The sequence below is a fragment of the Gavialis gangeticus genome, unplaced genomic scaffold (genome assembly GCF_001723915.1).
Source record: "Gavialis gangeticus isolate Ggan-Ray unplaced genomic scaffold, GavGan_comp1, whole genome shotgun sequence".
Taxonomy (NCBI): Eukaryota; Metazoa; Chordata; order Crocodylia; family Gavialidae; genus Gavialis; species Gavialis gangeticus.
This window is the reverse complement of record NW_017729025.1, coordinates 76,525,313-76,542,233: the sequence shown is the minus strand read 5'-3', so window position 1 is coordinate 76,542,233 and position 16,921 is coordinate 76,525,313. Positions and strand designations below refer to the sequence as shown.

Genomic DNA, 16,921 nt, shown 5'->3' with positions numbered 1-16,921 from the left:
CAGCACTGGGCAAGTTTTAATGGGGGTAAGATATTAGTGATTACTAGAAGTCCCTATTTGTGTACCTAGACAGAGGCAGTGATTGTATGATGGTTGTTTTGTACTTGGAACTGACCAGTGTGCAATTTGGCAAATACAATAATGAGCAGACCTATTTAGGATCCACTCTGTTCACCCCCAGTGGGGAGGAAATAGAAATGGTGGCCTAAGCATAGTCTGTCTCATTTTACTTGATTGGAAAACCACATCTAATGAAATCACTCTAACTGCAGTCCAATTCAAGTAATAAAGTTTTCAGCCTAGAACATTTGCACTCTGATGAAAAATCCTAAAAGTGACCATCCAAAGCAAAAGACAGCATCTACAATCAGAGAACTTACACAATTTGATACTGACATTGCTGCACTTAGTGAGACCAGATGTGCAGGAGAGGGGCAGCTCACAGAACATGGTGGTGGCTACACCTTTTTGTGGGAAAGAAAAGTAATAAGAGACGAACATATTCATGGCATTAGTTTTGCTGTCAAGATGAAGATTATTACTCAGATGCTGAGAAGTGCATTTGGCATCAGTGAATAATTTGTGACCCTTTGTCTTCTGTCTTTGTCAAAAATTACATGTAAATTGGTAAGAGTAATCATAAACCAGTTCAAATCCATAATACAACAGGGCTAAATACAGATAGTCAAAAAGCCCAAGGCTGAATCGATTCAATCTTCATAGGTTAGTCTAGACTGAGTAGACTGAACCAATAAGCAAGTGAACAAACATTCACTTCTGATTCTGGAAATGTAGCCACATGCTTGCAGTAGCCCAGGCCAGAAGCTGGTGGGTACTAAACCATGCCTCCCTGCTCAGCTGAAGCAGATAGCTTGGGCCAAATCTACCTCACCACCCTTTGGGGGGGGGGGTGTGGGGAGATGCAAACCATCCTGGGATGCTGGAGAACTGTGAGTTAAAAATCCCAGGATGTCATTCTCCCATTGTACTCAGCCTTGGTGAGGCCATAGCTGGAGTACTGCATCCAGTTTTGGGCTCCACAATTCAAAAAGGATGTGGAGAAGCTTAAGAGAGTCCAGAGAACAGCCATGCATATGATCACAGGTCAGGAAAACAGACCTTACGATGAGAGGCTGACAGCTATGGGACTCCTCAGTCTGGAAAAGCACAGGCTCAGGGGCAATCTGATGGCCACCTATAAGTTTATAAGGGGCGTTCACTAGGATCTGGGGGAACATTTGTTCACCAGAGTGCCCCAAGTGATGACAAGGTCAAGTGGTTATAAATTCCTTCAAGACCGTTTCAGACTGAACATAAGGAAGAACTTCTTTACTGTCCGAGCCTCCAAGGTCTGGAATAGCCTGCCATCGGAGGTGGTTCAAGCACATACTTTGAACGCCTTCAAAAGAAATTTGGATGTTTATCTTGCTGGGATCCTGTGATCCCAGCTGATTTCCTGTCCCTTGGGCAGGGGGCTGGACTCGATGATCTTCTGAGGTCCCTTCCAGCCCTAATGTCTATGAAATCTATGAACTTGAATCTGGAGCAGATCTGGGACAGAAGTTCAATAAACTGATTTATCCTAAATCAGTTAAGTTTGATACCACATCCATATAGGTTTATCTTACACCAGTTTGGGCAATTTTGAAAGTGGCTTATGTGCAGTGAACTTGATGCAGATGGTGAAACAAAGGAAGAATTCTATTCTAAACTTGACCAAGTCTTGACTTTGGTCTCTGAAGAAGGTAACATAATTCTTCTTAATGATTTCAATGCTAGAATGGGAAGGGATTCTATGGACAAGAACCCGTGGAAAGTAAGGGGTGGAAAAGTCAATTTAAATGGAATTCTTCTCCTGAGCAAGTCTTCAGGACATCATCTTATCATCATAAATTCCTTATTCCACCAAAGCAACAAATGGAAGACATCATGGAAGCACCCCTGATCAAAGCACTGGCACGTGATTGACTATGTCAGTGGTTGTCAGCTGGGGGTATGCATAACCCTGGGAGTTCTTGAGACAGCCCTAGGGGGTTATGTGCAGGTGGGCAGGGATGGAATGCTGCCATACACCATCCTGCACAGGCACCGCCCACCCGGCCAGATGCTGGGGGTGGGGGAAGGTCACACACAGCAGCTGCCGCTGCTCCGCATTCGGCCGTGCACCACCTCCCCCCCCCATCCACTCGGTGTCCGGCTGCACACCACTCCCACCCTTTTGCTCGGCATCCAGCCACTGGGGTACACTGACCCAAAAAGTTGAAAACCCCTGGACTATGTCATAGTTTGTGCTTGGCACCAAAGGTGACATCCATATCATGAGACCTTTCCCATAGTCTCTCTCTGTGACTTCTAGCACCTGTTTTTTTTTTTTTTTTTAGTCTTCTCTATTAGCCATCATTTTTTTAAACAATTTATTTGGAGGAGTGGTAATGTACTCCTATACCTGATAAACCAGATACCCTTTAATTTGTACTGCTTGAGGGGCCTGCTTATAACATGGTTTTGAATACTTGAAAAAACAATAATGTACGCCATCTGCTTGGGAGAGCTGTTATTTGGTATCATTCTAGCATATATAAAGTGTGCCCAGAGAGACCACATAATAAACTAATCACCACCATATAATAAACACATGTAATAAGAATGTGTTTTTGCTGTTTATCTTAACATAATTTCCTGTAATGCTAATGTTCTTAAATGATGCCTTAAAACACAGCCAGCATGCCACATCATAGCTTAAAAAGTTGAAATACATATACTACTCATTTCACACTTTTTGTCATTTTATATTTAACTGAAATCATTGCTAAAATCTACTTCATGTGGCATTTTCTGTCTAGACTCTTTTTAAAAATAAACAGGAAAAGTAGCCACAAAATTGTAGCTTCTAATTTGTGCCAGCCTTTAATAAGACAACTTAAAAATGCTTTTTCAAGTATTTTGTTTAGATTTTTTTCCTGCTCAATTCACAGAATCCCTGTCTAGTCCACAAATAAAATATTACAATCTGTCTGAGTAACTGTGGGAACCTCATTCCATGTATATAAACTGAAATGCAGCATGTAAATAAATTTCATTCAATAGATTTCCACAGCCATGTAAAGTTCAAGTTTTAGTGGCAAAAGCTCATGTCATAAAGAAAATAATATTTCCATGCTGAGAATTATTTTCTGTCTTCTAATGTATTCCCTTCATTTGTTTTACAGTCTTTTTCTGTAACTGGGCAGGCAAGAAAGGGCTTACTGTAGATATGTATGTATACATACATATAATAGATATATAGGTATCGATGTAGATATATATATTATATGCATGTATACATACATATCTAAAGACAATACGTATGTATCTATATCTATCTATATTATATTATATATATATGCATGTGTTTCTGTGCACGTGTGCAAGTTAAAGTTTCAGTCTGACAGCTAGCTGTTGTATAACATCTGCACAAGCAAATACCCATTGCTTTCAGTCTGCAAAGTCTCAAGTATCCATGCTGTGCTATAACTTGCAAGTTTGGGGCTTAAAGATTAATTAAAACATAGTCTGTAAGAAAAAGACAATATGGATTATCTGGTAAGACTTTCTCTATAGCTATATTCTTAATACTTTTAAACTCTGTTTATTTAAGCCATGGAAATTAAATATATAAAACTTTTGGATGGACTAGATATTTTCTTGTAAGCATTTTGTGCAGAAATGAATATCAAGGCAATATTTTTCTGACAATGTTAGAATTTTCTTTTTAACGTAGTTTTGGGTTTCTTTGTTTTTAGCTAAAATTCAAATTAAATTGTTCGAGTGTTTTCTTTGTTTAAGTAGTTCTGGTGGTCCAAATGTATCATGGGCTCTATTACTAGCTGTACAATAAAATGCATGTATGTATTCACAATCTTTTGGCAACTCCTTTCTCTGTATTGCAAGCCACAAATGTGACTTATATTAACATGACAATTTTTGTAAATTACACATTTTCTCCTTGTGCAACTACATTTTATACTCAATTTTTAGGAATAAAATGAATTATTAAACTAGAGAGAAGCTGGCTGGCTTGTTATTTTAATCTGCATGCAATAACTCTTTTGTTTAGTTATGCAATAAATATGCATCTTAATTAACCTCATGGAAACTACATTTGGTATAAGGGAGAAAAGGAAAAAATACTTGCTTGCAGTTTTTTGCATTGTTTGATGCAAAATATTTGAGTACTGCTTTATGTTTTGTTTTGTTTTGTTTTGTTTGTTGAGCTTTTTTCTTATAACCGGGGACCCCAGGATTCTGCAATGTCTACTAAGACATCCCAGAGCAATGCTTAAATTTTGTAGCAATTAATTTGAATTCTCTAGGAAATGAGATGGCATCAGGACCTAAATTATTTGGTAGATTAGGTAACAGATGCATAATAATGACATAGTCTTCCTCCTGCTTGTGCTATGCCCATCCCACAGAAGGCCAGAAAACTTGAGTGTGAAGTTCCCTTTGACGGTAAAATGCAGTGTGTATTACAGGAATTAGACTGAGGCAAAACTCAAGTTCATGCTGAAGCTAATGCTGCAGTGAGGGAAGCCCTTTGTTTTTCACCCAGCTGTACTACAAGCAAATCATACAAATGCTGAATTCCAAGGCAAATAAACTAAAATGTTGCTATTTAAAGGAACTTAAGTCCATCAGATCTCCCAACTATATAGTTGGTCCAATAAAAAATTCATTGCCTCTTGGACATTTCCTGAACTTCATTGCTACATCACACTACAGCAGTTACTGTGGCTGATAGGGTTTTTTTTTAACTCTTATACAATTAGAACAAGTATGAAATATTATTGCTTGATAAATATGGAATGGTAGATGAGTTGCTTTAGAAATAATATGATTATTTTTAAAGGTTGTCAGTTAAATATGTGGCTTCAAACTATCTAACCCTGAACTTCTGTTTGTAGCCTGTGAAAAGCAAATGAGAGTGGTTTGTAGAGAATCTTCAGAACAACATCTCCAGCCCTTCAAAGATAAACTGGAAGAGTTCTTTCAGAAAGGTAAGCAGATGTTTAGACTCTTTTTTCATATTGTAAGGCTTACATTGTTTGCTGGTAAATATATTGCCTTCAACAACCATCGCATGGAGTTTAAAGGTAAGTGAAAACCTCAAAGATTGTGTGTAGATCTTATGCACTGTAGCCACAGAGATCTTTTTCCTAATATTGGCCTTGCCTAAATGTCAGCAGTGGAGCTTGGGGAGGACAGGTTGGAAGACACCTTTTTCCCTGTCTGCTCACACAAGCCCACTGATGTACTCCAGAATCAGAAATTGCCTGTGGGGCTGCTCCAGAGTCAGTCCCAGTGCCCCTGTCAAGTCTTCACTCTCCAGCAAATCAGAGCAGGTTTAGATTCAGGTGGGCAGGAGGCTCTCGGTTTCATTTTCCATCTTCCCTAAAACTCACCAGTGACTGTACAGAAAAGCCTTTATTGTCAGCCCCTGGTCAGTTCCACACAGATAAAAAGACAATTTAGGTTGCCCAGCACAAACCACAAGTGATTGAGTGTTTTTAGTGGCAGAAATTTTGATATGCTCAATACCATTAAAGGGTGTGTTCATACATTGGTTATACAACCTGCATACTTCAACAAGAAGAATACAAGCTGTAATTTCTTTGCTGGGTCTTAAAAGGAGGGGTCATTCTGGTGCAACAGTGCTCCTAAGACTAACAAATGAGAATGGAAAGATATATTAGGAGAATGGGGGCAGTACATCACAGCAGTTCGTTCAAGGGCGGACCTGAGTTTGGTTCAGAAGATTGCTCACTTGGAAAAACAGGATTATTTACTTAAAGAAGTGTCAAAAAGAAGTGGAGGCAGCCACTGCATCTAATGCTGAGCCAGACTAACCATTTCAGAACAGTGGTGTGATAAAATTATATAATGTATCATATATAATTAAAGAAAAAGTTTGTTCAAGGAACAGCACAAGGTCATTAGTCAGGGAAGAGTGTATTTCCCTTTAAAAATGAAAAGGTGAATTTTCCTATGGTTACATAATTGATTACAGTACAAAATGTTTTTATAGTTGTGACTCTAGAATGTAGATAATTTTTTCTAATTGTAAAAAATCACTTTACATACAAGGAGTCTCATTTTAGGGTAATTTTCTGAATTATTCTATTGAAGTAGAACTCTACATTTTTCTGTAGATTTGGGTATCATACACCACAGTGAGGAACACAGAGCTTGGTATTGTCAGAGCAGTTATATGACACACTCCTAAGGGTAAGCAGAGCCAGTTGTAACCATTATTGTGACTCTTTGGGGAAGTTAGTATTCCTAATTGAGCAATATCATTCATGAAGTCTTAAGCAATTAAACATTTAATGTCTGAAAACTCACATGAACTATGACTCAGTTGCTTCATAAAAAGACTTATATTAACTAAATTGCTGATCTCTGAAACAGTTATAGGAATTTTAATTAAATATCTAAATTCAGTTTCATCTTTTTATAAAGGTCCTCCTAAGATCAAGAATTTTAACTTCAATTTATTTTATGAAGCTGTAGTATTTAAATAGTTTCCTGAGTAAAAATGTTTTTTAATAGTAGCACTTATTACATTGTACTATTAAATATAGTTGGCATTCTTCATTTTCAGGGTTTTTGTGCTTAATGTAATTTGCTTGAGTTTTTCAATCCGAAATGTGTTTGGATGTTATTTAAGCTATGAGTTTCATATCACATAATTTCAAACAAGTTCCTAATTATAGTATATAATTCCTGAACATATTATATATTTATTAAAGCTCTCATAAAGTTAACAGAGATCCTGCAAAAGAAATAATCCATGATGGGACTATCTGTGTCCTATAACCCATGATGGGACTGTTGTAGGTGGTCTTTTCATCTCATTTAATTGTCAGTTTATATTTACAGTCTTAGTAGTAAGTGCTGAGACTGAGGCAGGGTCATGTATTTGTGCACACTGGTAACTCTACCTTTCTCCCACACTGCCTTATCTTTCCTTCCCTTAACTGTGCAATACTACTGTAGGCAATAACCAATTTTATTAACAAAACCCAATTATACAGGAGTAAGATAACTGTAATCACTATCACAATCCTGCTTAGCTTTGCAAAAATCAAGCACTATTTTTCAGATCATTGTGTTTGCCTTTTGTATAGATGACTTGATTCTTAGTGCCATGGGAAAGGCCCTATTAAATCAGCTCAAAGGTTGAATAGCCCTGCATCCTGTTCTCAAGGCTAGGGAAAGACATTCAAAAAGCCTGAGCCTGAATTGATTCAGTCTTTTCAGGTTAGTCTAACTTGGCTAGGCTAAACCAGTTTCTAACCATACAAACATTCCCTCTGGACTGAGAAAATACGGTCATATGCCTGCAGTGGCTCAGGCTAGAAGCTGGGGAGTGCTAAAGCAGCCCTCCCTGCCCTTCCACAATGCTGAGCTGAAGCGGGTGTGGCCAGACCCTAGCAGGACTTTCTGATTAGGGAGGGGTTCCACCCCTCCTCTTCCCCATGCTGCTCCTGACCAGCCCAGCAGGCAGTTGATAACACAGTGTTTATCAGGCCATCAAGAAAACAAAAGCCTCTCTCATTAGTTCAAGCTCTTCTTAAACACTTTTTTGCAAGGAAAGAATGGAGGAACATTACCAGCTGACCTGTTGATTAGCTCCAAAAAGTCCTAAGCGGACACTGTCCTATCTGCGTTTGTCCTGTCTGCCTTACACAGACATCTCTCAGCATTAGCTAGCATACCACATGCTAGCTATGGTCCGTGCTGTGGGAGGGGGAAGAGGGGGAATCCCTGCTTGAACAAGGAGTGCGGGGAGGGGGGAGCAGGAGGAAACCAGGCAGAGGGGCAGAGCCAGCTCTGCTCTGAAGCAGAGAGCCCTGCTGAGAGCTGCAAAGCATCTGGGATGCTGGGGGACTCTGGTTTAAGTTAAACCAGGAAGGGGTCTGGGACACACATTGCATAAACTAGTTTGACCCAAATCAGTTAAGTCTTCTACTACATTTAACCGGGTTTATCTCAAACTGGTTTCAGCCATTTTCAAATTGGTTTATGTACACTGAAAATCTGTTTTGTTATAGGTTTAAACCACTTAAACCTGTTTATGTGTAATGTCTGTCCCTAGCCCTACAGTGGGAAAAACTTCAATTTCATTTAATTGTGCAGTTGTATATCTTGTGTAAAATTTGCTCCTTATACTATTTGATCACTTTATAGGTACAAAGATGGGAATTGTGTTGCTATATTAGTCCCAGCCAATATAGTAGAGGATTTTGTTCATATTCCAATACAGGTCTTATACTTAAAATTGCTTCCATAGTATCTCAGGACAGTGAGTTACATAAGTTAATTATACATATCTAAAACAATGTTTTCATTATTCATGCAAATTCACTGGCTTTTTGTTTTGATGCATGGCTCCTTGAGGTTTCTTTGAAATCCAGGAAAGAATAAATAAATGCCTATGGCTGATCAACTTTCTCTTCTATTTATGTATATTTCATCTTGCCATCTCTTATCGAAAAACTCTAATGCCTGTAATCTGTCACTCTTCATTTTTGGACTCTTCATATTTTTCTGATATGTTTTCTGTAACTTTCTATGGTTTTTAAGGTGAAAAGTCAGGATATGGCATCTGTTTGCAAAATGGCATAATAATATTTTTCATATCAATTTTCTTCCCTTTTTAAATAGCTTCCACTCTCACAGTGTGTATGATAAATATTTTTGCTGACTTGTCCTTATTGACACCTAAAATTTGCCTTTGTTAGGTTCTGAGTTAGCTGTATCTGTCAGGCTGAAAGACTGGATTGAACTGTCCCTTATGTTTGTGTTTGTTGGGTTTTCCATCATTTTGTCTTTCTAGGTGCTATTTTAAACTAATCCTAATTTTTTTTTTCAAAATTTGACACCTCACTATTCACCTCTTCTTCCAGGAATTTGATAAATATTATATTAATAAAGTGCTTGGACTTATATCTTCATTTGATATCAAAGTGCTTTACAAACTGGGTAAGCATTATTTCTATTCTGTTCTACATAGGTTCTTTTACCAGAGCATCTGAACACCCTCCATTAGTGCATTAAGCAACATGATTGACATCTGACACATTTGTTCTTTCATCCTCTCCCCCAAGAGGGAAAGCATGTGCGGTAGTGGTTTGCTTGAAACTTTTCAAAGATCATATGAACTCATGTTGCTGAAAGTTTATGTTAGATAATGCAAGATCATAGAACTATATGCACTTATAACAGTGGTAGTGAGGTCTTTGATAGTTCTCAGTTCCTATGAAAATTCATTCTGGGGCCTTGGCCAGCCCCTGAAAAAGCTCAGGCCTATAAGCAACTTAATGGTGCACACAGATGCTGGGTGCATCTACATGCATGTTTTACTGCAGAGTAGATTAATTAGTTGCACAGTAAAACATTACCATTCACATATGCGCCAGTATTAGGGTGCAGTAAACTAATTAACTCTGCCGTAAGATAGTACTGTCAGAGACAGTAATATCTTACAGCAGGGTAATTTACTTCACTGAAAGGCGTATGTAGATGGTGACCATGGGCATAAATTGTGCCCGGTAAGCCCAGCCAGAAGGGGGCCTGCTCTGCCTCAGCTCAAATTGCTGCTGTCCCAGGCTCACAGGTAGATGCTGCTCCCAGGAGCTGGAGTTCACCCCAGCTCAAGCTGCTCCAGAGTTTATTGCTTCGCATTAATTGCACATGTAGATGTACCCACAATCAGGTGTCCTGAATTCAGCTTTGTTGCTGTATTTACATGACTATTGCATTTTGATTTTTCACTAAATGTTATCTTGATTGCTATAGTTTATATTCATGTTGAATAACACAATTATTAGTATTGAACCACAGATCATGCTGTTACTGTTTTTTCTTTAATATCCATTTATTATGTAATCCTGCTGTTTACTTATTATCTTATAAAATGTTTAAATATTAAGACACAACTTTATTTTTTTCCAGTGGCTACAAGTCCTCTAACAATTGCTGTATTTCATGATCTGCTGTTTTTTAATTCATTAAATTAGTTGTAGCATTTTTTTAAAAAGCCTATTATCATCATAATTTCTAGTAATGTATTTTTATTTGCTTTACTTTTTGTTTGTTTTTGTGTTAAGTGAACTAACCTCCTGGCGCTCTTGAATGCTCTTGGTGATTTATTACAAATTCATTATTTTAGTTGTTCCTTGTGTGTTTCCTTTCTGGGTATTTCTATGACAGGGGTTTCTTTTCCTTTAAAATTTCCCATATGGTTGCCAACAGCCTAGCCCTACTGGTGGGACCCATTAGCATGGACTCTTAATTTTACATGCAGTTGTGAAAATAAAAGTACCAAAGGTACAATCACACTCCCTTCATTGCTTCCATGTACCAAATTATAACTAATCAGTAATCTGAATAAGTATCAGTTAAGTATTCATTTGCAACTAACCAACCGTTTCAGGTTCTCATTAACCATCTTTGATCCTACGACTTCCTAAGGTTCAAGCTAGTACACTTTTACCTGTGCGTGTTCTATACCTGTGCCCAAAGGGGTGTAACAAGATTAATAATTCTGTTTGCTCATTTCAGTGGCTACATTGCCAGTTGCTTCCACCAGAAACTAAAAAACAATATATTCATTCAAGTCAAGTCTCCTTGCTGAGGCTTGACATTTGAATGCTTATCCACTTGTAAGGATATCAAGATTAAACAATTTATGTCACACAGGCCTACAGACAGTTTATAGGTGCTACAAATATGGGTTTAATTTGATCCAAGGAGCAAAAAGTAAATGGCTTCATATCCTGTTAACAGACCACTGAGCCATGCTATTCCCAAGGAGACAGGCATCTCTATGTTTGGAGGCAATGGGACTTACTTTTTCAAAGCCAGGTACAGATATTACACTTTTACTGGTATAAGTGATTGGAACATGGTCTAAACCATAATAGAACAGAAGTTTGGCACACATGGACTGGTTTATAAATGGCAGAACCCAATCTAAGATAGGCAGCCTGTATGCACCCTCTCCCTGCCCCAAAGGGTAAATGTACTGTTTACTACTAAAATAAACTACGCCGCATACAAAAAAACCCACATGACTTGATCAATTCTGCCTTAGGCTTTTTGAATGTCTGTACCTAGTCCTACTGTGGCTTAATGAAGATACAATATAGAGAGATGGTCTGATGGGTAGACTGAATCTGGCTGGATTAACCAGAGACTAACACTGAACATCTTACTTCCTTCTCCTTCTTTCTATTTATCCTTTTCACTTCCACACTCTGCCGCTGCTATTCGATTAGTTCCTGCTTAGATCCAATAGCGGGGATAGTCATATGAGAGAAAGATATCAGAGGTGGTAAAAAATGGTTTGAAAGTTGATTTCCTATCCTGCAAAAACATTTGAGAATTACAAAATTGTTTTGTTTATAACTGAATGAAACAGAGGAGAAAAAGAGAGGCACAACCCAGAATAGCCAATAGGCTGGTGATGAGTACTAAACTGACATTCGAGTCCATTGTCTGAACCAGCCGGAGCTGGGACATGAGCCTAGATTTTCCACATCCTAGTTATGTGCTATACCCACTCCAGGCTGCATAGTGACCTCCAGTAGTAATGTGAGAAACTATAGGTTTCACCCATAGTTTTGGAATATATGTGAAGTTCCAGCTAAACAGTCATGGCAGTCATGGCAGTGCTGTCAAATATATGACACTGATGAAAAATGCATGACATAAATAACCACTATACAACTTGCTGGCATACTTTCCTGGTTGTTGCAATTTTATTTTGAATATGAACATATATTTTACATGAGTTAGCTAATGTTTTGTAAAAAATATTTATCTATTAATAGAAGCTTTCGTCCAACTACACAGTTCAGAGTATTTCTATAGACCTCTCCAAGTAGAGCCGCAGTGATCCAAGGGATACAACATTGAACAAGTGCTAGGAAAATAAGTAGTAAATAAAGAAATAAAGAAATAGAAGAATATAAGATTGCACACAAACAAAAGCCAATAAAGTATTTCACAAGTATCACAAAGTAAATAGAGAATCACACTATGATTTTTTCCTTTGAGTATTTTCTGCTGCCCACATTTATTCTGACTTTCACCGGGTCAGGTAAATATAATTTACTGACACCTGTAAACTCTTAATACACATAAAATTTTGTCCTTCAATAATTTACCCAGATGTCTTGAAATGTTTTAGAAAATGCACAATACTGCATGTGGCTTTACAAAGGAAGTCTTATGAGAGTCCATTGAAACACTCATGAGAACAAAGCAAAAGTCCTTCTTGAATGATGATCTCAGTGTATGTGCTGGGCAGATTTCAAGAAGTTCAGAGGTTTCATTTAGATAAATGCCTAGAAGCTCAGCAGCTTCTCCGAAATCAGGAGTTAACTGAATGTGACTACCACCCTTAAGCATCTGCTTTTAGTTTTATTTGTTTAAATAAACAGTATTGCATCTAGTTTAGGCAAATTTTTTTTAAAAAATCCTATCTGATATCTTTCTGCTAGGTTCACAGCAAGCATCTAAAAGCTCAATTGTTTTTCTAATTTTTTGGCTCTTAAAAAGTGTTAGAACTCACAGGTGTCCAGGTTTTTGTTGCTTGATTTTTCTACTCTCTAGTTTACTTTGAGCTGGACATACTCTAAGAAAAACCCTAAGATTGGTTTACTTTATCTGAACTGTTTGCATTTCCCTAATTACAATTAATAACAATTAATTATAATCTTGCTGTGTTGTACAGCAAAAAGAAAAAACAAGCATTGGGAATGTTATGAGACTGACATACTGAAATGCTAAAAGGGATAAACTGTACTGCCTGTTAATGTCAAAACTATTTTGTGTAACTGAAAGTAGTATAGTCTGTTGCTTAGAGCAGGGAACTAGGAGCCAGAACTTTGGGTTTTAATCCCAGTTTAAACGCTTGCCATGTGATGCTGGAAAATCACTTAATCTCTCTAGGTTCAGTTTTCCAGTTTTTAACATGTAAGTAATGATTCTTGCCTATGTTGAGATGGTGGTAGTCATTTTTGGCAAAATGCTTTGTAATTCTAAAATAAAAGCATTATATGCAAATTGGTATTAGTAATATCTTAGCTGTATTTAATGGAAGCATTTTTGTTCATCAAATTCACTATTCAAAGGTGGGAAAAACTCTTAATGAAATGTAAATGTATAATATGCAATAGTCCTGTTAAATAATGTCACCATAATTTGCAATAAGGAATAAGATCTATTATACACTTACTTTTTCCCATTACTATGCAAGTTTCCTAAAATATAACAGTTATCTCATCACTTGCACTGCTTTGATATGAGATAAAGCTAAAGGAACTTTGGGATTATGAATTTAAAAGTGTGGGCTTTGTAAACTTCAGTTCATAAAAGTGGATCAAGGGCTTCTTGGCTAGACGACTGCCACTCTGAAAAAGAATCAGTTGAATGGTTCATTTAGGAACCATACCTAAAACATTCTTAGTAAAGTACTGAAGAACTACAAAACAGGATAGATGCACTAGGAAAGCTAACACCTTTTTGTTCTACTTCCTCAAAATAGCAAAGGAGAAGAGAGGGAGAAGAAAGAGAAAAGGAGAGGAGAATGTTTTAGTGAGAGTTTTTTCCTAATATCTAAATTAAACTTACCTTACTGCAACTTGAGACCATTGCTCCTTGTTCTATCATCTGCCACCACTAAGAACAGTTGAGCTCCATTTTCTTTGGAACCTCCCTTCAGGTAGCTAAAGATTTCTATTAAATCCCCTTTCAGTCTTCTCTTTTCCAAACTAAATCAGCCCGGTTCCCTCAGCCTCTCCTCATAAGTCATGTGCCCCATCCCCCTAACAATTTTGTTGCCCTCCTCTAGATTCTCTCCAATTTGTCCACATCCTTTCTGTAGTGAGGGGCCCAAAACTGAACACAGTACTCCAAGTGTGGCCTCATCAGTGCCAAATAGAGGGGAATAATCACTTCCCTTGATTTGCTGGGAATTTATTTCATGTCCCCAATTTCCTCCCTTTGTAACCCCCAAAAAAGGAAGTAAACTATCACCAGAAGCTTAGGAAAATAAAAGTGACTATTATAAACATGATATATTCATCCATCTATGTTCATGCAATGAGCTATGTATAACAAATTCTTTCTTCAACATGAAACCTCAAAACAAAGTATCATGGTGCCACCCACGATCTGGACACTGACATCAACTCGACCTGATTATTACCGGCTCACGAGACTTCCATGGTGTAATAATTACATGATCCTATCAGAGTGCTGACTGTGATACTGATCATTTATTGGTATGCACTGAAGTCAAATTGCATCCCAGGAAATTACACAAGAGAAAGAAACTGTCGTTACTGTGAATAAATCTCACTCCACTAAAAGCTGAAGACACATCATCTCAATTCATTAAAACTCTCTCTGAGGTTCTATCATATCTTAAACTGTGTAATACTGCTGAGGAGAAATGGGTTCAGCTCAAAGGAAACATCTCACAAACTGCCTTGGGCTCTCGTGGTACCTTGCTTTGCAGTCCAAATGACTGGTTTGATGAGAATTCATCTGAAAAGATCCCACTTATAGAAAAGAGCCAGTCAGCTCTCCTTCAATATAAGTTTAACCCTAGCCACTCCAACTTGCAGGCACTTTGAGAGATCCAGTGAAAGGTCAAATATAGAGTGAGACAGTGTGCAAATGATTATTGGCTACAACTGTGTAAAAGTACCCAAAAATCTGCTGACCGAGGTGACATGCAAGCAATGTATAGGGGAATCAGGAAAGCTCTTGGCCTGTTTCAAGATATACCTTCTCTTTAAAATCCTCCACAGGTGAAGCCATCAGTGACCACAGTAAGCACGTGGATCAGTGGGTTGAACATTACTCAGAACTCTACTCTCATGAAAATGTGGTCTTTGACTTCAATCTTGATATACTTGAAGACCTCCCAGCCCTAATAGTGCTTGACCGTGAACCTACTGTAGACAAAGTAGAAAAAGCCATTGATCAGCTCTCTTGTGGTAAAGCCCCAGATGCTGATTGCATACTGGCTGAAGTTAAGTGCAGGAAATCCATCCTCCTCTTCCATCTGCACAAACTAATATGGATGTGTTGGAGAGAAGGTGAAGTTCCTCAAGACATGAAAGATGCAAACAGTGTCGTTCTATACAAAAACAAAGGTGATATAAGTGACTGCAATAACTATTGTGGTATATCTTTACTTTACATCATTGGGAAACTGTTCACCAAAGTTGTCCTGCTAAGACTGCAGACACTTGTAGATAGAGTCAACTCTGAGTCTTAATGTGGTTTCAGGTCCACTATATCCACAATGACTATGATATTCTCCTTGAGACAGCTACAATAAAAATGCCATGAAAATCTTTATACATAGCAATTCTTGATCTCACCAAAGCTTTTCATCTTGTCAGCAGAGATGATTTGTTCCAAATCCTGAAGAAGATTGGCTACCCTCTTAAGCTCCTGAGCATCAAGTCCTTCCACGTCGGTATCCATGGAACAGTGAAGTTTGATGGGTCATGTTTGAAAGAATTTGAAATCAAGAGTGGTGTCAAACAGGTCTATGTACTAGCTCTTATGCTTTTTGGGATTTTCTTTGCTGTCCTACTCAGATATGCATTAAGTGGCTGTTCAGAAGGAGTCTACCTTCAGACCAGATCCAATGGGAAAGTCTTTAACCTTGTTTATCTCAAAGCAAAAACTAAACCCAAGAAGTTCTTGTCTGTGAAATGCTCTTTGCCAATGATGCAGCAATCATTAGTCATTCAGAAGCAGGACTTCAAAGTCTCTTGAATCGCCTTTCTCATGTTTGTGATGATTTTGGTCTGACCATTAGCCTAAAGCAGATAGTAGTCAGAAGTCAACAAGTTGATCGCCCTTCCAAAGTTAGAATAAATTATGAAAGCCTGGAAGTAATTGGGAAAAATCACTGATGTGGGCTCTGCCATCTCACAAAATCTTGTCTTGGAAGCCAAAAATAATTCTCTCATTGGAAAGGCAAGCAACTCCATAGCTAAAACTTCAAAAGAATGTTTGGAAAAACAGAGAACTCACTCTGTCTGTCACAGGCCAGCTGGACACTGTGAGTGTATCAATTCTGTCACAGGCCAACTGGGCTGTTAGGTTCAGTTTCGGATCGAGGAGGCAAAGTTGGGAGCGGAGTAAAGGCAAATTTATTATAGCTTATACACACACAACAGCTAACAGAAAGATAAATGCGATAAGAAGATAATGCAGTATTAAAGAGCTAATAGTAAATAACATAATAACAACAGATAGACAGATCAATTCTGTTGCAGGCTAACTGGGCACTGCGAGGGAATTAGCCACTGGGCTGTTCAAAACAACAGATAGACAGACATGGGTTGGCAACTTATTGATAGCCCCTCAATGTCAGGTACGTGTCAAGTGAGTTCAGTGAAGTCAGGCGTCGCCAATCAACAGTGTCAGAGGGATTACCAGGGAAGGTCCCTTGATCAGGATACGATCCTCACTCACACCAGGAATCTGGGGTCCGGGCGTGGAACAGAAATGACCATTCTGTTCCCTTCTTCCTGTTGGTTACCTGGTGCACATGCTTTTTATACCTAGTCTTATGCTAATCTGTTGGCTTTAGAGCCACTCACAATGTTGCCCTACAGCTGTTACCCTATGGGTTTGAAAGGTGTTAAAAATTATCATAAAAGGTTACTACCCAGACTCAGGTTTATCCAATTAGCAAATTACAATGCAGCACCTTTAGGTTTGAAATTGACATTGCTCTGCCTAAGCCCCAACCCCTTTTAGGTTTCATTTGAATATGCTTTCTTGGAATGTGCTTTCCTGGAATGTGTTGGGTGTGCCAGGCAGTTGGATCCAGTTTTTTATC

At 38.2% G+C, this 16,921-nt stretch overlaps 1 protein-coding gene across 1 annotated transcript in view; it reads left to right on the top strand.

The window, feature by feature from the left end:
* FMN1 (formin 1) overlaps positions 1 to 16,921 on the top strand; it is a 303,131-nt gene that overhangs the window by 237,460 nt on the left and 48,750 nt on the right. The window contains exon 13 of the mRNA XM_019518964.1: positions 4,944 to 5,036. Within this exon, the coding sequence (XP_019374509.1) occupies positions 4,944 to 5,036 (93 nt within the window). The remainder of the gene's footprint in view (positions 1 to 4,943; positions 5,037 to 16,921) is intronic.